Source organism: Zeus faber (assembly GCF_960531495.2).
Source record: "Zeus faber genome assembly, chromosome: 9".
NCBI classification, from domain to species: domain Eukaryota; kingdom Metazoa; phylum Chordata; class Actinopteri; order Zeiformes; family Zeidae; genus Zeus; species Zeus faber.
Window position 1 is genome coordinate 21448124 of NC_137197.1, and position 22992 is coordinate 21471115.

General features: G+C 43.4%; 1 protein-coding gene across 1 annotated transcript; it reads left to right on the forward strand.

Moving 5' to 3' along the window:
- Window positions 1–22786, forward strand: LOC307234661 (bridge-like lipid transfer protein family member 2). Its single transcript, XM_080006500.1, has 39 exons — window positions 1–129; window positions 581–707; window positions 886–935; window positions 1051–1192; window positions 1511–1629; window positions 1716–1776; window positions 1860–2043; window positions 2705–2828; window positions 2997–3121; window positions 3236–3303; window positions 3399–3535; window positions 3950–4104; window positions 4557–4750; window positions 5389–5686; window positions 6281–6486; window positions 6581–7631; window positions 7968–8159; window positions 8258–8460; window positions 8674–8792; window positions 8904–9127; window positions 9787–9977; window positions 10152–10251; window positions 10766–10965; window positions 11334–11631; window positions 11893–12050; window positions 12162–12368; window positions 13093–13192; window positions 13317–13499; window positions 14791–14912; window positions 15041–15196; window positions 16392–16513; window positions 16723–16903; window positions 17283–17369; window positions 18365–18475; window positions 18781–18916; window positions 20230–20354; window positions 20469–20570; window positions 21264–21398; window positions 21569–22786. The coding sequence occupies exons 1-39, from the start codon at window positions 56–58 to the stop codon at window positions 21752–21754; spliced, it is 6753 nt and encodes a 2250-aa protein (XP_079862626.1). The 5' UTR covers window positions 1–55; the 3' UTR covers window positions 21755–22786.
- Window positions 22787–22992: the final 206 nt, after the last annotated feature.

A 22992-nucleotide genomic window follows, 5' to 3' on the forward strand; every position in this document is an offset into this window, starting at 1 on the left:
AGTAGCTGTAATCATTCCCATGACCACGCTCTGGGTGTGAACTACTGGGGACAGAATGTCTCTCTGGCTGATAGCTTCCCTGGCGTCTTTACTGCTTGGAATAACTTTTTTATTTGCTCTCCTCTTCAGGTAAGCCTCAGTTGTTTAATATGTACTTCATGTCTGGGGCTTGTCATAATCTCAGAATATCACTGAATTTTACATGTCCTCTTTCTTAGACCAAAGCTGATTTCTAATCTGAAGCTGTATGTGTACTTGTACAAAGGGTGGATTTCAGTAGGTTGTGGAGATTTCTAGAAACAATACAGGACAAATTCCACCAAAAAAAGGTGCAACTGCATGTAACAGCTTGTCTGAGCGAGAAAGTCATGTAAATGAATGTTCAGTTGTGTAGGAAAATGGGAAAGTGTAATTTTGAAATATTATACAGTACTTCAAATGCGAATGTCGGATATGACCAACACTACATTTGTATATGTAGCCTTGGTATTCTCATTATTATACTTAATAAAGTGGTATTATTATATTGTCTTAATCAAACAATGCATGGAATTTCACAATACTTTGTCTTTTCCCACAGATGGCTCATATGCACTCTGGCTATGCGGTTCTTCCAGAATTCACTAAATGTTGATTTAAGGATAAAATCGGTTGGGCTGTTCTCAGTCCAAGGAATCAGTATCCAGTTTCATCCCCAACACACTCTGGTAAGTCACAGCTTAGGTTTAGCGTCACATTTAGAGATTGTACTCATGCGATACAGCTTCCACTCGAAATATTTGGAGAGAAATATGTGGCTTATTATCTGGTAGATCATCCAGCTTTCTCATTTAATATCAGTGACAATTGAAATGGCTGATGATAACATTGTGCATTGTTTTTCAGGAAATTGACAGAATATGGATTTCAAGTAAACTTCTTAACCAGGACTTACCGTAAGTGGTCAAATTATTTCTCAACGGGATGTTTTTACACTGTCCAATCCATTCCACAAGCTAAATAGTCAATGTCCTCTATTGAAGACTACGTATTTACATATTTTTAATGCAGGAGGTACCTGGCATTGTGTGTTGGTGAAACCAGAGTGAGGTTTGACTTGCAAGCACCACTCAGAACTCCGGTGAAGAAGAGCAATGGAAGAAATTCAGGAAATCTTCCGATCAGCCCAACAACTCTACGGTTTCTTTCACAGGTATGGAGCCAAATGAAAGAGGTTTTTCCTCAGTAGCACAGTTATTTTTCCCAGCTGTTTTGACCAATAATGGACAGCCTATAACAAATTACACTGTTTCAGTGTTGATAAAACATTTCTAGAGAGAGATGGGGGACGGGGGGATGTGTTTCGATTTTTCAAAGATTTTTTTCATTTGCCATTAAATATTGTGTGAAACTCATTTTCCAAATTCACAAGGATGGATTCTGCTGCATCCTGAGAAACATCTGCAGATGTTACTGCTTCATGGTAAACAGATTTGTTGACTAAACCACCCACACTGTCTTCTCCTCTCAGCTGATGTCATTCCACATTGATTCTGTCAGTGTGATGGTGTTGAACTTATCCCTGTCTGAGTCTCTGTGGCACATGACCATCACAGGCATTACCTTGCTACTTCACCATCAAAGTAAAAGGTAACCATGCAACAAATACAACTGTGGCTTTGTGTACCGATGCTCAGGTTGCATCTATAAAAATGACATAATTACATCTATTACAGGTTAGCATGGGACTTTTCCGTTGGGCAGTTAAGCAGCAAAGTTCTCAAAAGCAGTCGACTGGTAAGTGTCCATGGGATGGGGAGTCAGTTCTATTGGAATTGCTATATACGAGACTATCTACATTTAAGATGCCTTCTATTCAGGACATATGCCTGGCTGAGGTGTCCCTTAGCTTGGTGCTATCTGGGGATTTGAGCCTACCCGAAATGAAGCCGGGGTATCTGTCCCTGGGTGTGAGAACACTCCTTGCAGAGCTGCACGAGGGCCTGTTCCTTAGCCAGCTCTTTCTGCCTGCATCTCCCCCAAAGAGCATACACAATGGATCTGGTAAGCAAATATGAGAAATGGCATCAAAATAATAATTTGCCCAAATATTGAACCAAGCAAAGATTAACCAGGTTCTAACATTACATATCTATTACTCAGTGCTCCTATTAATAGTTTCTGGTGCAAACACACTGACAGCCGTATAAGCTTTTGACCAGTTGTTTTGCATCAAAATCTACAATTGACATATGACCCGTAATGTTAAATAACAGTTTACATTTAATGATTTACCATAAGACATCCTCCTTTACGCTTGATCCGAATTGTTTGGGCCTGGTTGTAAACCAATCTCTGCTACACTTTCAAAAGGTTATTGTCACCTCTGAACACAGATAAGCCAGCAAGGGAAAGGAGACAAAGTCATAATCAAAGCTCTGAAAGTGACCTCTGTATATTTATTTAAGAGAGGTACCTAGACCTGAATCAGGGCCTTCCATTGCAATTTTAGCATTTTAACCAATATATGTATCTTCTAAATTCTATTTTCATCTGATATAAGGTACAAGGTGCTTATTACATAATTATCTGTGCTTCAAAATGTAAACAATTTTTTAAAAAATGCATATGTATTACTTAAGAGTTGACACAGAGGCAGTAAAGGCATTTGATTTTTCCCTCCTGAAAGACTCATAATTTGAAAAAAATTGCATTACCCTTTCAGAATGCGAAAACGAGGAGTTCATTCAAACGGAGGCAGTGGAGCGGTTCCATAAAATGATTCCCCAGAATGTGAATGTGGAATTTGTTAATACGAACATAACCCTGTCCATGCAGAGCCAGAAAAGGTGAGTCATTTATAATATATTGCATTGTGTATTTGAATTCTCTCTTTAATGTATTGAAGGTTTTAGAAAATATCTTCCGATAAGATTCGTTATCGATTGTCTAAATGAATTTACCCAAGGGGGGGGGGGGGGAGAAGGAAATTGAGACAATTTCTATGAACCATACAGACACTTGAATTGGACGCTCAAGTCCCTGAAGGTCGACTACGGGCGTGAGAATGGGCAGCTGCCGCTTAAAAGCTTCACTCCTGAGCTCAGTTTCCCCCAGAGCAGCCTGGAGTTCCTTCTGGAGGGTGAGTGTAATGTGGGAGTAGAATCTGGGCACAAGACACACTGCAGGCTGAGAGAGAAAAGTGCAAACCCAGAAATAATCTGCAAACGCGACACATTTTAATTATTGTTTGCAGATGGACTCCTCCTTTCTCAAAGTCGACAAAGAATACTTTGCCTGAACACCCTCAGGACCGCTCTGCAGGTTTGGCTCATATCTCATCAGTAAAATGTCTTGTATACGTGACTCATGTTTGACGTCGCCCGGTTCGATCGTCTTTGTCATCGTTTGCTTTGTAGGTTACATCGATGGACATTTCAGGGTCAGTCACTGTCAGTACCTGCATCATCCACTACCGTCACCAAGAGTTTTCTCATTGGTTGGACCTATTTCCATGGAAACAACTCATTCACACGAAGAAAGCACACAGGAAAAGGCAAGTTGTGTTTGGGAAATACTGTCCAGTGTCTTTCTATCTTAAGAGGTTCATCACTGCACTGGAGCTTATAAAGATGTATTGTTAATACCGAAATGGCTGCCTGGGGCAAAACTGTCATGTAACTATCAAGTTATCTTAAGTTTTGACTGAATTATTGTTTTTAATCTCTTTTTAGTTACATGAGTGAAATGAAGTTAACCACATTTAAATAATTAGAAAGCAAATTTGAGTATAGGGCTGAGCTGTGTGTATATTTAAGCCAGTTAGTTTGATAGACTATCTTTAAAAAAAAAAATCTGTGTGTTCTATTGATGATTTTAATATTCTCCTTTTTCACTTTTCTTCCTCATCCATATGTTTGTGTGTTTTCCCAATCATGCTGTGCTCTATCCATGGTGTTGTGTTGTGTAGCCCAGTAGTATATTTCCGCGACTTTCTGCCCAACAGACGCTTTCCCCATCTGGACTCCCCTGTGATGATCACCTCGACTGTCTCTAATGTCAATGTGTCTGTTCAGCTGGGAGACACGACGCCCTTCGCTCTGGGTTTCATATCTGCCAACGCAGGTGCTAAAGGCCACTCAAGCGCGCGCGCTCACACGCACACACGCGCACACACACGCACACACACACACACCCACACACACACACACACACACACACACACACACACACACAGACAGAGAATGGCATTTGCACAGAATGAAAGCCGTGTGATGGAATTGCCACACTGCAAAATGAGGCCATTTTGCCATATATTACTAGGAAAAGCAGTTGGTTCGTATGTTCCTTGGATCTCATTGTAGTGGCATGATTAATTGTTCTCCAGACAGCTTTTTGCTTATGCCTTTCCAAATACACCGATCCCAGTAAGATTAGATTAGAGACTTGTTTTTTTTCTTCTCTTTCCTTTGGCGCAGTGGGACCTGCAACGTTACACATTAACCTATCATTATCAAACCACTGCCACAGTCATATTTTTCTCCTCATTGAACAATGTTTATGCTCTATTTCAACAGAACTGCAGCATCTCCTTGATATTAAAGTTGACGAAGAGAGCATCAAGTCCCAGAATGTGCACCAGCGAGCCTCCCTCTCTCTGGACCACTTCTGGTGGAGGGTGGGGCAGGGTTCTCATATCCAACAGGCCCCACACCCACCTGGAAAGCATGTGTGGGGTGAAGCCTTAATCCTAGACTCCCTTAGTCTTCAGGTATAACCGTAATGAAATGCTCCTATTTCTTATATTGAACAACAGCTCTAATAAAAATTCGTTTTACGTTCAAGTAAAACCACTTTAACACAAGGGGACAACTTTCGGTTTTACATATGACAGAGCTCCACTGCCTTTTCATATGACAGTTGTGTTTTACAGTTTAGTTTCCTGTTTCAGTTTATTGTCTAAAAAGCCAAATAATTTACTTTTACATTTATTTTAACAGTAAAGTTGTAATCCATGAGCCGAAACTTTTTAAGAAAGAACCATTCCATGTATTTGCATTCCGAATGCATTCCTCTATATGCTGATTCCATTGCTGATGGCGGGGTCCGCCTTTTCCGGCAAGAATGAAAAGCTTGTGAAAGGGAGCTGCAGTGAATTTCATAAACAAGCTTAGCTCATTGTGATCAGTAAATTGTCGATATGGAGGAACATTTGCAAAACAGAACAGCACCCTCTGATGAAAAAATATCACCTCCACCTCAAGTGACCAAGAACAGAAAATCAATGACCAGGAGAAGGCAAGCTTTTGAGAAGAAAGTAAAAGTTTAAAAAATATAAAGAGGGGGTGTTCGTGATGGTCTGGAGATTATTAATTTGTTTTTTTTGTTATTTCCTTCTCATCCTTCCAGGGCAGTTACAACAGAGCCCACATGGCGTCGGGTTGCCAGTCTCCAACTTTAAGCATGGAATCGAGTCTCAAAGGGCTCCAACTGGAGCTTTCGGAGACATGTGCCCTGTGCCTGTCTCGCCTGCTGTCTCTCTTCAGCCTAGAAAGTAACGGGGGGCCAGACAGCCCAGATGTAGTCTCTGTGTGTCCCGCTACCGAGGAGAGCGGCGAACCTCTGTCAACGGCGCACCTACCGCTGCTCTTCAGACTGGAGTGTTGTCTCGAGGATGTCAATGTGTTCACACTGTCCAACTTGGCAGGTGAAGTCATCATGAATTAATTTACTTTCACTATATTATAGCTGTTAGCTTTTTTTGATAGCTACAATGTTTATCTGGGGGATGGTAGCTCAGGAGGTAGAGCTGGTGGTCTAGTGATCCAAAGGTTGCTGGTTCGATCCCAGGCTCCTGCTAGCATGCTGTAGTGTCCTTGAGCAAGACACTTAACCCCTAATTGCTCCCGATGGCTGCGTCCGTCGGTCTTTGAACAATTGTAAGTCGCTTTGGATAAAAGCGTCTGCTAAATGACTAAATGTAATGTAAATGTTATCTATTTTTTTAACATCACTAAATGTCTTGAGTAATGTATATACTAAAATATATATGGTTTATATAAAATAGTCAGTGTCAACACATGTTTATTCATGCCAACAATCCACATACACTTCTCAATGGATCCGTCACACTGTTATTAATAGAGCTGCTGTCTACAATGGGGCCTGACGTTGAAGCTCTGTTATGGAGCTCTTCAATCGACTTGAATGACTTCTAGTGAAGCCAACAGACCTAGGGGCTGTCAAGTGTGTACGAGGCATGATGTGCAATTTGCAATTACAACTTTATCCTGTTCCTTAGGTGCTGTGTCTCTCCGGGTGGATGCCGTAAAGGCTCTCAGCTCTGCAGACAGTTCCAGTTTGTCTCTCGAGAGCGTTTCCCTGTCTGTGATAAAGACGCTCACCGAGAGCATGGAGCCCTGTTGCCTTGCCTCGCAAACGCCTAATCCTGTCTTAAAACTCACCACGCTTTCCCTCTGTCACCACATCATCACGCACACCCTGGAGGTAGCTTAAGTCTTCATTTTCTCCACTTGTTGGTTTGGACTGGCACGGCCACGTGAATTCAGATTTGTTTTCTTTCTCCTTGTGTCTTACTCAGGTTCAGTGTGAACAGGAGCTGACAATGGAGTGGACGCCTTCAGTCCACATGTTCATCTATCAACACATAACAGAGGCCTTCGCCTGCTGGGTCATGCTTTGTGGAGAACCAGAAGAGGGCAAACCAGCAGAACAGACGGAGAGTGAGACTCTGTCGGGCAAGACAAGGGCTCTGTGCGTGCGTGTGGAGCTGGGTCGCACTCACTTGACAGCCCACATAAGTGAGCAAAACTATATTTTCCTGCACACGGAGGCCCTCTCCCTCTCAAAGCATGCCGGTTCAACGCACATACAGTCCCCTCTTCTGCTTCTCAACTTCGACGGGCACGACATCTTCTCCTTCAAGGGTCTAGACGTGCACACGCACTCAGAATTGACCGAAATGCAGTTGCACAGAGACACCTTCCCTTTCCTTACAACACCTCACAACCGTGTCTGGGTCGTCACCTGTCCGAACCTGACCGCGGAGTTTCCTTATCAGTACGACTTTTCGAACACCTTTGACATGGCTATCAGCGTCCAGAAGTGGCTAAAGATTCTGCACCAGTCCCACAACCAGCCTTCCGAGCTCCGGTCCTTGCCCCCCGACCTCGTCTTCAAAATTAGCCAGTTCTCCTTCATTTTCCTGGATGATGTCTTTGAGATCAAGCTCCGCGACAACTATGAGTTGATGAAGGATGAAAGCAAGGAGAGCGCGAAGCGGCTGCAGCTCCTAGATAAGAAGGTGGCCGACCTGCGGAAGCAGCACGGGGAGCTTCTGCCCGCCAGGAAGATCGAGGAGTTGTACAGCTCGCTGGAGAAGAAGAACATCGAGATCTACATCCAGCGCTCACGGCGGCTGTACGCCAACACGCCCATGAGGAAGTCCCTGCTGACCTGGACCGTGACGGATCTGGAGCTGGTGGCTCTGGCAGACCACTCCCTCCATGGACCTGAAAGGGTGAGAGAGCAGCTGAGGGACATTGATGGAATCAGCCCCTTTCCCAGGGATGGACTGTCTCTTGTGGTCCAGTGGTGTCGAGCTGTGAAGTTCAAACTCACCGCCTACTTGGGTGAGTGACTAAATTAGCTAATAACTTTAAATACCAAAAGTGGTGTTGGGTTGGTGCTCATAGCGCAACGTCGCTGAAAGCTGTACTATTGAGAAGCTTATCACTCTGCTGCAACTTCTCACTGTGATTAAAATGCTGTCCAATGGGGGAAATGTTTAAGCCTTAAAAGGTTGAAATTTCACAAAATGCGCCAAGACAGTTGGGATTATAATGTGAATTTCCAGTTTTCCAAAAGAATTTACCACATATACCACAAAAAAAACTTGTAGTTTAACCAATTTTTTTATTTTATTTTTGTTTCGGAGATAAAGAATGGCAATTTCTCTGTTGTTCCAGTGAGAATCCGGGACTACCCCCGGTACCTGTTTGAGATTCGTGAATGGGAGCTGGCGGGTCGTCTGATCGGGACCGAGCAGGACGGACATGCACGTGCCCATCGTAAACAGATCATTCCACTCGGCCAGCCGTGGGGAGACGTGACGATCCACAGGAACATGCCACCACTGAAGTTCTTCTACGACTTCAAGTGTGAGTCATGCGACCATAATCAGTTGTTCTGTTTGCTGAGTATTTATTTGTCTAGATATTAAAAACTGCTTCCCTCAATTTAATGTTTTCATCTGCAGCCAAGATCTCTCTCTACACTATTGTGTGGGGACCATGTTGGGACCCTGCCTGGACTTTGATTGGCCAGGTGGTTGACCTGCTGACCAAACCCACTGTGGACCCTTCTCCCCCCCTGGCGTGGTGGGACAAAAGTCGTCTCTTGCTGCACGGACACTGGGTCATGGACATTGAACAGGCCAACCTCCACCAGCTGGCAACAGAGGTGAAATATTTTTAGGAAGCTCTCATACATCCCCAAAACAAACCTTTGGATTTTTGTTTTGTTTTATGTATTCAATAAAAAAAAAACAACACAACTGCTTGCTTCATATTTCTTAGGGTTTATTGTTTGTATTAAAGTCTTGCGTTTGATGGATAGATAAGCAGATTTCATTTTAAATGCGTGTGTGATCAAGTGAAATCTTGCGTTTTACAGGACCCTTATAACACCACAGAAAACTTGCACTGGGAATGGAATAAGTTGAATTTCGACTGGAACCCTGGTCAGTTTGTTTTTAAAGGAGACATGGACGTTAACGCCAGAACAGCTTCAAAGTAAGTAAAGGCAGAGAAACCAATTTCAAAAAGCGAAGATTTCAAGGCTTACTGTGTTTATAAAAAGAAAGTTAAAGGTTGTAAAGGCTGTTTCAACTTCTTCAATTTCAGGTATGATGACATCTGTTTTTTGCACCTGCCCAACTTGTGCATGACCCTTGACCTCCAGTGGCTTTGTCATGGCAATCCACATGACCACCATGCTGTGATGCTCTGCTGTGCAGAAAAAATTGCAGATGTGATTTCAGGGCAACCTCATGACTCTTACAGAGCCTTCCGTTCTGAGAACCTCAACCTCTCCATCACCATGGACCTCAACCAGCACTGTGGAACAGGTAGCCCTCCTCCTTTTTAGCTCCTAATTATATATTTCCCCCCAATGATTTTCCAAAAGAAAATCTCTCTAAAATATTCCTTAGTGGGCGACAGTGGCGCAGGAGGTAGAGCGGGTCGTCCAGTAATCAGAGGCTTCCTGGATCCCCCGTTCCTCCTGGCAGCACGTCGAAGTGTCCTTGAGCAAGACACTGAACCCTAAAGTGCTCTCGATGAGCTGGTGTGCACCTTGCATGGAAGTCGCTGCCATCGATGTATGGATGTGTGTGTGAATGTGAGGCGTATATTGTTAAGTGCTTTCAGTGGTCGCAAGACTGGAAAAGCGCTATATAAAAATGCAGTTCATTTACCATTTTACCATTTAATATCTAAATACCTAAGGCCAACCCAAGTCCATAACAACTGTAGATTCGAGATTAACCGATACCAGGTTACAATATATGAAGGTATCTGAAGATACAGGAGAGAATAACTGTTTCCCAGTTGCCCTGAGCAACCCATTGTCAACCACATTTCATATAAAAAAATTATGTGGGATTCGGTATGATTAGAAAGTTTTTATCATGGTGCATCCATTTACCTTGTCAAAAATGGAGAAACAAGATATGGATTTTAAGTATATAGGATCAAGCAATATAAACATTTTCTCTCTCCCTTTCAGAACCTTCCCAACCCAGAATGCTCCTCTACAGCAGCACTCTGCGTTGGATGCAGAACTTCTGGGCCACCTGGACCGGTGTCTCCCGACCGATCTGCAGAGGGAAACTCTTCCATAGCCTCAGGCCCGTCCGCAAGAAGCTGGGCCAGCACTACAAACAGATGTCCTACACAGCTGCCTTCCCTCAGCTACAGGTAGTTGCCTACTTAAGGCTGCTGCCATACAGGCATTAACTACTTCAAAGGGATTTGTTTTTTCTCCATTTGCCGTCTTCTCAGCATCAATTCCACAGTCATGTGTCCTGTTTTCCAAAGACCTGCATCCTTTCATGGCAGATTTACCCTCTTGTTTCCCTGCATGCCCTCCAGGTGCATTACTGGGCCTCTTTCGCTCAGCAGAGAGGCGTCCAGGTCGAGTGCAACAAAGGCCACGTGTTCACTCGAGGAGCACAGAGACTGATTCCACAGGGTAGGAACGCTGAGCCCAGCTAGGGCTGTCATCACAATTATTACACAGTCACCCTATCACCATTATTTGGGCTGACTTCTATTATTTTATGAAGTCATGTTTCCTTCCAAATTTAAGGGAAATATTAATTAGGTCTGTAACAATGAATTGCCTAGTAACGCTGCATTTTGTCATAACTTTCCAAAATGTAATAAACACCTTGAATGTCATACGTAATACGTTTTACCAACACATTTTAAATTACCTATAACATGGTGTGGTGGTTATTGCGTTGACAATTCAAGTAATACATCAAAAATGCCATCTTCATTTATATAAAGTATCACACTTCAATGTAAAATTTCACTTTTGTGTAACCCCCACCATATATGTAATAATCAAGATGTTTATTACAAAATGGGGGTGTGCATGAAACCCTGATAAAAATCCTAGAGTAACTAATTAAGACTTAAGGCTTGTTATTGTAAGTAAGTAAGCAAATGTATAAATGTTCTCCCCTTTACGGACACATCAGCTGGCACTGTGATGAGGAGGCTGATCTCCGAGTGGAACGTGACCCAGATGGTCAGCGAGCTGTCGGAGGTGACGGTTCACCTGATGGCCTCCACCTGGGACGAGACGGCCGACCATCAGATGAATGCTCAAGTGAAGAAGACGCACCTCCTGAGCATGTCGTCCCTCAGCTACCAGCGACAGAGCAACCGCATGGAAGAGGTCTGGCTGCAAACCTTCTTGCTGTTATGGTTGCATGATTAAGTGTCAATCACAATACATTTCCCACGATTACAGTGGTGTCATGATTCAAGTGATTCTGCTGTACACAATATATTGCAACAAAATCCTTCTTAATTCACCATTATTACTGAGTAATACAATAAGGAAAAATATGAGAATTTTATTTTAAACCACAGGAATCAATCCTATACTATATTTATTCAGTGCATTTTCAAGGGTAGCACTTTATAAACCTGAGTATGTAAGTCTGGAAAATATATAGAAGTTTGAAATGTGTGGGAAGCATGTTAAAATATTAAATCAGCAGTCATCGTTGAAGTTTCATCATGTTTCATTGATTCTGACAGGGGATGAACTCCAAGAGTGAGAGCAATGCCTCCTACACTCACAGGCTGCGCCTCGTGGATCTGCGAGCCTCCTGGAACACCACCAACAGGAACATAGCCTTCGGGCTTTACGATGGCTACAAAAAGGCGTCCGTCTTAAAGAGAAACCTCTCCACGGAAGCTTTGAAGGGGCTGAGGATCGACACGCAGCTGCAGAGCAAGAAGCTCAAACGCTCTCCCTCGAACTATTCTCCGACCACAGCCCCGGTGACTCCAGTTATACCTGCTCCAACTCGAGCTGAGAAAAGTCAAAATGAAGGTGAGAGATGAAGTATGCCGAATGTTGGCTGTGAGGCCTGTGTGCTCCTAACCAGCCACTGGAAATAAAGCAGGAGTCAGTGATTAGCCCAGATGTTTTAAAATATATTTTTAGAATTGTCTTTTTCCAATCTACAGCAACACTGTTCTCATCTGTTCACTCATTTTCGATCCTCATCTTACAAAGTCTTGTTGATTAGATGGATTAATACAGACGAGGGACAACATAATCTCTGAAAGATTGATATTTCTCATTCTCCAGGAACATCCATGCTCCAGAAGCTGATTGAGGAGAACGATAAGTTTGTCGTCTTCTCTGAGGAGGAATCCGGTGTCAGCGACCTGCTGTGCGGCATTGCTGCCTGTCAGACCGATGATGTCTACAACCGCAACTGGTTCATCGAGTTGGTCAACTGTCAGGTAACTCTTATAACACTCAGCAGTCGCCGCCGTAATATAATTAATATTGTATTCTTGCTCCATATTGTACCTGTATGAGGTCATCTAAAAGTCCTGTGTGCTTTTTGCTAGATGATGCTACGTGGCACAGAGACGGCTGGCTGCGTGCTGGTGTCCGCAGCCAAGGCTCAGCTGCTTCAGTGCGAGCACTACCCGGCCTGGTACAACGACACCCTGAAGCAGAAGACCACTTGGACCTGCCTGCTGGACGGCATGCAGTACTTTGCCACCATGGAGACCAACCCTTCTGAAGATGAGGACAGGCAGCTATGGCTGGAGGTAGCCACACCGATAGAAATCTATTGAAAGGGGCTTCTGTAGTTTAACTGGTAGATTCCGGCACAAAGACTAGCAAGGTTAGCTTGAGCAAGACACTTAACCCCCTAACTGCTCCCCAGGCGCGGCTACATGGCGCCCACTGCTCCCAGATACATCAGTTACTAGGATGGTAAAATGCAGAGCAATGCATTTCGTTTGCCTCAGTACTTGTACTCTGTGCAATGACAAGATGAGGACAGACAGCTATGGTTGAAGGTAGCCACACTGATAGAAATCTATTGAAAGGCGCTTCTCTAGTTTAACTAGTAGATTCCGGCAAAAAGACTAGCAAGGTTAGATTAGATTCCCATTCAGGGGAATCAGAATTCCCTTACATAGAATGTGCAACGACGGTAAACAAAGGGTATCCACAGGTCATTTTGGTTGAAGAAAAAAGGGACCACAAGAAAGAAAGGATATCATTTTAATTATTCAACACAGCGTTTCTGTCACATAGACAAAGACTTTCATCAAGGCATTTTACTGAAGTCACTTTTCTATTTCGGTTTGATGCACATGTATATTCCAAGTAACAATTATTTGGTTAACCTTAACTACTTCAAAATTACAAAATTGCTCTTAGAATTTATTTAAATGTGGTAACTTGTGGAAATTTAAGGTAAAAAGTTGTCCTAGAAATGCCTGAATGTGTTAACTAGATCACATATTTGGTGTTGTATTTCAGGTGAAAAACATAGAGGAGCACAGGGAACGTAACCTGGACTCAGTGCTGGAGCTTATGGAGAGCGGCCAGGCCGTGGGAGGCATGGTCAGCACCACCACAGGTACAGTGCTGGACACACATACACACTGTTCACTTTCCTTCTTTGGTAGCCATCCTGGAATTCATTTCGGGTGTTTTTGTATCCTTCTATATGGATTTATGGACTTTTTTCCTTGTACCTGCAGACTGGAACCAGCCTGCTCAGGTGAACGACACCCAGCAGGTTCAGCGCATCATCTCGCGCTGCAGCTGCCGCATGTACTACATCGGTTACAGCCACGACATTGACCCGGAGCTGGCCACCCAAATCAAACCGCCAGAGATCAGGAACAACCACGAAAAAGAGGATCTGCTCAAAAAACAGGCTGGTAGGTATGGAATCTCAAAATCTGCAGTTGGAATTCTGACATTAAACTCATTATGACTCAAATCTTTTACTCTTCTTTCAGAATTCCGAGGTTAAAGTCATAATTCTGAGATTAGAGAGCTGTTTAGTAAAAGGTATATAAGGTATGATAAGTGTGATGTCCTAAAGTAATGTAGTATCTAGTGGGCCCATATTAATTGGCCGATATTAATTGGCCCAATATTTGTGTATTTTGAGAAAGTTGGCATCGGCCACGAGGCCAACAAAAAAAAAATGTCGCAGACTAGAGTTGCGGACTAAAATATTTTTTCTATACATGTCGATTCTGAATATTTGGAGGGGTTTCAATACTGGCTCTATCGATATACCAGTAGCAGCTGCGCTTCCTCGCTCTCACTTTTCTCCCACAGCGAGTCACACACACACACCGCTGCGGTGTCCACATAGCGCTGCCTCCTGTCACTCACTCGCTGTCTTCACTCGAATCATTCACTCCGCTTTGTTATGGTGTTAGCTCATTAAAGATGGCAAGTGCAGAGCCTCCACGACCAGTTTTGAAAGAAAACAGCAGGAGTGCTGTTTGGAAATACTTCGCATTTGAGGCAAAATGTAAACCTATCTCAGAGAATTGGAGTAGACTTTGTAAGTTTGTTTAGTTGATACTTTTTTTTTTTTTTTTTTAATAGGTGCACTGCTGAGACAATGCAGACAATAACATTAGTGTTATGTTAACAATAACTGTTAACTTAACAATTAACTTAACAGTTAATTGTTAAGTTCAGCATGTGTATCATTTGTTATTATCATAAAATTGTTGTTTTTTATCAGATGCAAAATAAATCATAGCGGCATTATATATTGGCCACCCCTCTCTCTAAATATCGGCATCATCATTGAAAAACCTATATCGGTCGACCGATAATGTGATACATGTATCACATTATCAATAGTTGGTGTGCTATGGTATCATAAAAAACTGCCATCAAAAAATATTGTAGTATCATCAATATCATAAAGTAGTGTGATATCACTTAATACTGAACGGAATTCTGAGTTCAAACAAAAACATTAAAAAAAGCTTTCTGACACTGAAATTGTAAATTGTGGAAATCTCTTCATGACAATTTGATGCATGACAGCAGTGGTATGATTATACTGTATATGTGGAGAGTTGGAGACTAAGATTTTGAAGGCAGCAATGGCTCAGGAGGGAGAGCAATTATCTCGTTCGATCCCCCTTGTATACATTTCTCAAGCGTGATCTCTCACAACAGGACTCTGTTCTCTTTCAGGGGCTGTGGACACCTTCACCCTCATCCATCACGATCTGGAGATCTCCACCAACCCCGTGCAGTACGCCATGATACTGGACATCGTCAACAACCTGCTGCTGCATGTGGAGCCCAAACGCAAGGTGGAGGAAAGCTTTGCCGTCAAACAAACCAACAGGATCCCACTACGTTATTACCAATGATTTAATACAACCAGTCTGTCTTCTCTGTCTCTAACCTTCCACATTCTCTGTCTGCCCGACGTCTCCAGGAGCACAGTGAGAAGAAGCAGCGTGTGCGCTTCCAGCTGGAGATCTCCAGTAACCCCGAGGAGCAGCGCAGCAGCATCCTGCACCTCCAGGAGGCCGTTAGGCAGCACGTGGCTCAGATTCGACGCCTGGAGAAGCAGATCTACTCCAACATCCGAGTGAGTCACCCCAGGGCTTAAAGGCACAAACGCGCCAACTGAAGTTATCTCCTCCTCGTTCCTATAAACTGACGAGTTAGTCTGCATGTATACGTGTATGTATGTATGAATACATTTAGTACCAGCAAAAAGAAAGCCTCTTGAATGAAACTCTTTAGATGTTAGCCTCTTTAGATACTATAATATTATCCAGAATGAATTTCCTCCACATCGAGGTCCTTGTTATAGCTTATGATACATTTTTAAATTAATGAAATGGAAAACGCGGTTTAAGCCCTCAAAGTTAATTTGTTGAACATGAGTATTGGCAAATCTTCTCAAGGTCCAAGGAAACATATTTGTGAGTTTGTAACATGAGGCTCCAGTTTACTAGAAATGTTACTTCTAGAAACACGGTTTTCCAAAATGTTAACTCACACAATGTAATTTAAGATTTCTTTATCACCTGTAAACAACAATTCAGAAACGCGGAACACATTTTTTCAGTTTAAGGTTTAAAGCAACACTATGTCACTTTCTCACCTTAAATTAAAAGCTTCAAAATCATTATGATGGTACACTGACTTGGCACCGCTTTCATTTCCACCTACCCGCCCGAACGCCTGTTCTTGCACTTTGTAACTTATGTGGTAACTTACCGGGGTAAAAGTGTTTTAGGCTTTATGGCACTACGTTGCTTCCTTGATGTTTGCCTGGTAAAATGTATAAAAAATAAAAATAAGTAAATTATAAACTTGCCGGTCAAAATGTCCGGTTATAATACAAAACGTAGCCATTCCACCTCCCCGGTGGCGTGGGCGAGATGGGCCGGTGGTGTGCCTGGCACCCGCACCTCAGCCGGCCACAGGGTTTGTTTCACCCTCTGCCAGACCGAGCACATCTGGTACCTACACGGGCAGCAGGGGGCCCCATCATTCCCCGCTGCTCTGGGAAGAGGAGAGGTCTGTGCAAGGGGCACTTGTAACCCAGGTGCGCATTATATATGCGTTTGTAACATATACTGTTAATTGAAACGTGACTGGTATGGTTAAAATTTGTCCGGTAAAATAAATTATTTTCGGACACCGGACCCGAGTTTAAAGACAGGTGTAAAGGTGCAATTGCAACTGTCGGGGCACCAAATATCAAAAGTGGCATCGTGCTGCTCCAATATCCAAGTCCTCATTAAAACGGCGCTTCCTCTCCCACGCTGCAGGCCCAACCCGAGGAGCTAAACGGGGATGAGCTGGCGGAGATCAACTCGAGACTGCAGAACCAGCTCAACCAGGAGAAGACGGACATGCAGATGAAGAGCGAAGAGCTTAATATTCTCATCAGGTCTCACTCCAGCATTCCAGCACTATTGTAAAACTGTGAAATTATGAGTGTTTTCAAAGCTGTGCAACTAGCTTGTTGGTTGTCGGTTATGTTAATACAAAATGCGGTTGTTTTGACATAATCACGGTAAAATGTATTACATTTTGGAAAGTTATAACAAAATACAGGATCCCATTGAATTAATATGCCTCTTGTTCGCTCGCTCCCAGGTGCTTTAAGGACTTCCAGCTTCAGCGGGCCAACAAGCTGGAGCTGCGGAAGCCCCCGGAAGACGTGAGCGTGGTGAGGAGGACGGAGATCTGCTTCAACCAGGCTCGCTGGTGTCTGACCGAGGAGGACGGCCAGCTCGGCATTGCGGAGCTGGAGCTGCAGCGCTTCATGTACAGCAAGGTGAGGGCTAACGGACTGGAGTTATCTTTAGGGGAGGAGGAGATAAGGTGAACAATCAGGAAACCAGAGTTGCTTCCAGAGGGTTTATTATTTCCATCTCTCTGATTTGAGCGTGTGAGGACCAATAGGAAATGAATACTTTTTTTTTTTTTTTTTTTAATCAATATTGTGTTAGTGAACTACTGTCAGCATCATCAAATGGTTGTCTTCAAAAGCGCCAGCTAAAAAAGAAAGAGTATAAAATATGGGATTTTTTTTTTTAACTAAACAATCTTTCTCTCTCAGTCTGATAAGTGGCAGCTCCTGAAAAAGGTTTGATGGAACTCTGTCACAGGAATTCGATGTATGCCAACCACTTTTTACAATTATTTAATTACAGCTGAACAAGTCTGATGACACGGCAGAGCATCTCTTGGAACTGGGCTGGTTCACGATGAACAACTTGCTGCCAAATGCAACGTACAAGGTAAACCTGTACATAGGTGATGTGGTGAACGTTTGCCAAATTGAAGATCCAAATTCACAGCTCTCATAGTGCAGCAAATATGTTGCCGTGACAATGTTTTTCTCAAGTGAAACATTTGGGTTGTCGAGAACGCCCGCAATCATATGGTGGCATGTGTGTTATGTGTTGAAATTGAAAACTCTCTCCTTGGTTTCCTCTGCAGCGTGTGAGGGTATGTACAGTGTTGTTCGAGCGACGGTACTTCCCATTTTGCCCCGACGGGCTCATCTCAGATTGTTTTATCAGACTGAACGTTGCATGCTGGTTGAATGGACTCATCACAGCATGTTCAGCCACAAACCCATCATCATGGACATTTTGTGTTCGCATCATCATTTGGACCCCATACAATTTTTTTTTATCAAAGCCAGTTGTATTGGGTTTACAGGAGAGTTTTTTATTTTATTTTATTTTATTTTTATTTTTTTTATTTTAACAGTGTTTTAAAGTGGGGATGGCACCAATCCGATACCCAGTGTCAGGCCGATACCAGCAAACCAATTCTAGATCAGATATGAATGCGATGTGATCCTCTGACATACCTAGCCTAGAATATCACTGCACTCACTGTTTTCGATTGTGTGATAACAACCGTAGCCGTGTGGCCTCGCGTTGCCATGACAACAACAATAAGCCATTCGGCATAGCACATGTGTGGGAGTCACGATTTGTGTGGCTGTGCGGCAGAGCTTCACACTCAAAGCAGAGAAAACAGCAGAGAGCAATATTTATAAAGCAGAAGCATCACCTGCAGGAACAACAAATGTATTCAGGCCACAGCTGCTGAGACGAGAAAAAAAAAAACAAGAGAGTGAAGAGATAAATATGGGATTGCTATCGGCGGATACTCTGTATTTCAGTATCTGTATCGGAACACGAACAGCGGCATTGTGTCATCTCTATTTTAAAGTGTGCTGTCACAGAACATAACCGTTTAAACGTTTCAACTTCTGCAGGTCGTGCTGCGTCCGCAGAGTGTGTGTCAGTCCGGCCGCCAGTTCGCATTGCGTATCTTCAGCAAAGTGCGTCCCCCGGTTGGCGGGATCTCTGTGAAGGAACACTTTGAGGTGAAGCTACTCATCAGGATGCTCGGATACACAACGAAACCAGATTCGTTCCCATTTCATGTTTAATTTTTCACACACTGACAGTTTCTCAATATGACTGTTCAAACAAAGCAATGCATTTATTTGTTTATTGAAAAAAAAAAAAAAAAAAAATCCAATCAATCATTTGCCGAAAATAATAAGTGCTGTCGGTGTTACTACCACTACTGTATCAGCACGTACCACAGCGTGAGTACGCAGTAGTTGTACTCTGTGTGTCCATCCTTAATAAAAGCTGAAATACACACGCGTTTGTTTCTCTCCAGGTGAACGTGGTGCCTCTCACCATTCAGCTGATGTACCAGTTTTTCAAGAGAATGATGGGATTCTTCTTCCCGGGAAGAAATGTGGAGGAAGAGGAGGTCACTGACGAGGAAGACAAGTTCAGGCTGGTGACGACCGGTGCGTTTCAATGGCAGCCACTCTTCACTCAGTGTGTCTTCAGAACGTGTTCTCTACGCCGAGATCTATACCGATCGGCCACAACATTAAAAGCATCACTTATAACCACTAACCACTAATGTTGTGCAGCTCCCCCTCGTGCCGCCAAAACAGCTCTGACCTGTGGAGGCATAGACTCCACAAGACCTCTGAAGGTGTCCTGTGGTATCTGGCACCAAGACGTTAGCAGCAGATCCTTTAAGTCCTGGAAGTTGTGAGGTGGGGCCCCCATGGATCAGGCTTGTTGTTCCAGCACATCCCACAGATGCTCCATCGAATCTGACCCGAACCCCGACCATCCACATGATGTAGAAGAAAACGTGATTCATCAGACCAGGCCACCTTCTTCCGTTGCTCCATGGTCCAGTCCTGACGCTGATGTGCGCATTGTAGGCACTTTCGGCGGTGGACAGGGGTCAGCATGGACACTCTGACTGGTCTGCAGCTACACAGCCCCATACGCAGCAAGCTGTGATGCACTGTGTGTTCTGACACCTTTCTATCATAGCAGCATGAACTTTGACAGCAATTTGTGCTACAGAAGCTCTTCTCTGGGATCGGACCAGACGGGTTAGACTTGGCTCCCCATGTCCATAAATGAGCCTTGGGCACCAATGACCCTGTCGCCAGTTCACCTGTTGTCCTTCCTTGGACCACTTTTGGTAGGTACTAATCACTGCCTTACCCAAAACAGCAGGTCTTGTGGGGTACAAGACCTGATGTTTTGGAGATGCTCTGACCCAGTCCTCTAGCCATCACAATTTGGCCCTTGTCAAAGTCACTCAGGTCCTTAAGCTTGTCCATTTTTCCTGCTTCCACCACATCAACTTCAAGAACTGACTGTTCACTTGCTGCCTAATATATCCCACCCCTGGACAGGTGCCACTGGAACGAGATGAGCAATGTCATTCACCTTCACCTGTCATTGGTTTTAATGATGTGGCTGATCTGTGTATACGATCAGTCTGGCCGATCAATAGCCTTTTTGTGTGTGTGTGTGTGTGTGTGTGTGTGTGTGTGTGTGTGTGTGTGTGTGTGTGTGTGTGTGTGTGTGTGTGTGTGTGTGTGTGTGTGTGTGTGTGTGTGTGTGTGTGTGTGTGTGTGTGTGTGTGTGAGAGCAGCATCGAATAACCTCCCGCCACATTATGTCATCTCCCTCCCAGCTATTAAAAGCCTCTGTTGGTTCGAATATGACCTTGTGTCTGTGAGAGAGTGAGAGCCCTTCAGTGGGAGTATAATGTTCATGGTGCTGATGGAGGAGTTGTGTTCCGCAGGTATCCCCGTCAAGCCGCGGCAGCTCTCCGAGGACTCCATGGGGGCTATGGGTCCAAGCAAAGGAGTTGCCCAGGGACTGAACCGCACCACGGGGGTCAGGAGGTCGTTCAGGAAGCCTCCGGAGGTAGAGCTACTGTCTGTTTTAAATATTTTTATTTTTTTTATTTTTATTTTTTTTCTCTCTCAAGACTATAACACCAAAATAAACCGTCTGATTGGCTCTGACCTCCCTCGTTAGCATCCTGTCGATGACATCGATAAGATGAAGGAAAGAGCTGCAATGAACAACTCCTTCATCTACATTAAGATTCCCCAAGTGCCGCTCTGTGTCAGCTACAAGGTGGGTGCAGCCGCTGGCCGGCGTCTTCTGATTCAATCTGTTATTTTTGGGCTTGAGTCGGAATAGAAGTAAAAAAAAAAAAAAATAACCTGTTGTAGAAAGATACAAACTATTAGCCCCTCGGAATGCGTCTTTAGTCTTCCACTCGGCGGTTCTCTGAATTCTGCATTCTTCCATTGTCCATCTTATTTTGTTTTGACCGAGCTGCACCTCAGATTCAAGCCCTTTCATGCTCTTTTTGTATTTATATAAAGATATTAAATAAATCAAAACATTTTATTTGTATTTACACACCTGAAATGTGTGGTGTTTTTTGTTTTTTTCTTTCAAATTTCAATATTTTAGTTTAAGTTTAATATTCTAATGCAAATAATTAAGATAATATTGAAATAGCATTGCCTTCAAAATTTTGGTTTTAGTTTCCGCGAACAGCGCCAAGAGACCTAAAGAAAATTTTGATTAACTTTTTCTTTCTTTTATTTACACATTTTTACAATCGAGGGGATTGTAAGACATCAAATTTAAAAGATATGTATATTTATATCGATCTTTTTATTATTATTTTTTTTTTCCTCTCCTCTCTCGCCCTAGCAACTGGGGAGAGGTTTCAAAGGGTTGCCTTCACCTGGACTGGCAGCAATGCATGAGCATTGCATGGTAGTTGTAAGAGTTAACCAAATTCCTCTTCCTCAGGGAGAGAAGAGCAGCGTGGACTCGAAGGACCTGAACCTGGTCCTGCCCTGCCTGGAGTACCACAACAACACCTGGACCTGGCTGGACTTCGCCATGGCGGTGAAACGGGACAGTCGCAAAGCGCTTGTCGCTCAGGTAGAACGCACGAGAAACGCAGATTCAGAAATGTAGAAACGGCTTCCACGGCCCGGGTCCGACGAGCGACCCTTCCTTCGGATTCCGAGTCCGGTGCCGTCGTTGGAGCGGCCTCTGATTTGGTTTTGTGTTTTCCCGTCCTTCCCGCTTTCCTTTCCCTCGCCGCGTAGATGATAAAAGAGAAACTCCGCCTGAAGCCCGCCGCCGGCTCGGACTCGCGGGGGAAGGCGTCGGAGGCCAAGTCGGACAACAGCCTGCAGCAGCAGGAGGAGGACGAGAAGGCGCGGCTGCTCATCGGCCTGAGCAGCGCCGACAAGAGCTCCGGCAAGAAGAGCATCTTCAGCCGCCGCAAGTAGCCGTTCCGCGGCGGCTTCCTCGTGGAGACTGCGGAAATAAAATGAGAATATACTGTATATGTTTATGCGTCTTTTTCCCGACCGCGCTCCTGTGCGTGGAGGAGCTCGGACGGTTTTGAATGATGAAAAAAGAAAATATATCTAATATCATGCCCCAAATCCCAGAATTGGAGATCCCCCGGGGTGTTGTTCTGACCAAAGTCATGATCTGGCGTGTTAATGTGGCCCGTTGTGTTGCTCCTCGCCGTGATTTGAGTGATCTGCGTGAGGTCGTCGACACGGCAAACTGTTCCTCGCCGCGTTGACGACGCGTTCTCCTGCTGGCTCGGGAAAAGTCCATTTTCACGCTCAAGACGCGAGATGATATCACGTTTGAAAGCACTTTAAGAGCTTCTTAAAGGCTGTCCGTTCGAGTGTTGGGTTTAGAAATCCCCTCAGTATCATTTCAAACCTTTTGGGGGGGGTGTAATATGGTTGTTACTTTCATAGGAAGTCATTACTTTATATGACCACACAATATGCTATTTTGTTTTAAAGATATGACAGCCAGAGTCCTTCAGCCTTTCAATGTATCTCAAGTTAGTGCAATATATCAACAACAGAAGAGCAGAATTATATAAGAAATCTATCAATGTATTAAATTATATCCCTTGTTCTGAGGTAACACTTTGTTGCAGCTAATGGCTAATGTTTTCTAATTTTAAACTAAAGCACTTTTTATGCAAAGTATTTTCAATATTTTTGTAAAATGGTTATTTCTGTTCTATTATGTGCATATCTGTGCTGCCACAGCGGTTATTTCAGTTTATTCAGATTATTCAGATGCTTGTTTGTTTTTCTTCACTTATAAATGTCAATGCATTTCAGAGTTCAATGAGTTGACGTAATTTCACAGTTTTAACAAGTATTCCTGTTTTTGTTTTGTTTTTTAACAGTGCTGTGACAACTGTGATTGTTGTTATTTTTTGTTTTTGTTTGTTTTGTTTTGGATATATTTGTCAATAAAAGTGTTACTGTCTTTCAACGCTTGAATTTTGTCTGAACTATGTTGTTTTTTCAGAATCTGAACCTTTATTCGTCAAGTGTGAGATGCACTTGGAAAGTGTCTTGGTATCAGTGCCCACATCCAAATATTTAAACAAGAATAAGATAATAGGAAAATATTTGTTTAATAAAATATTCATTATGTTTTTTTCTCTGCATTTTTAAACAGAGGTAAAGCTTTTTATGTTTGTTTT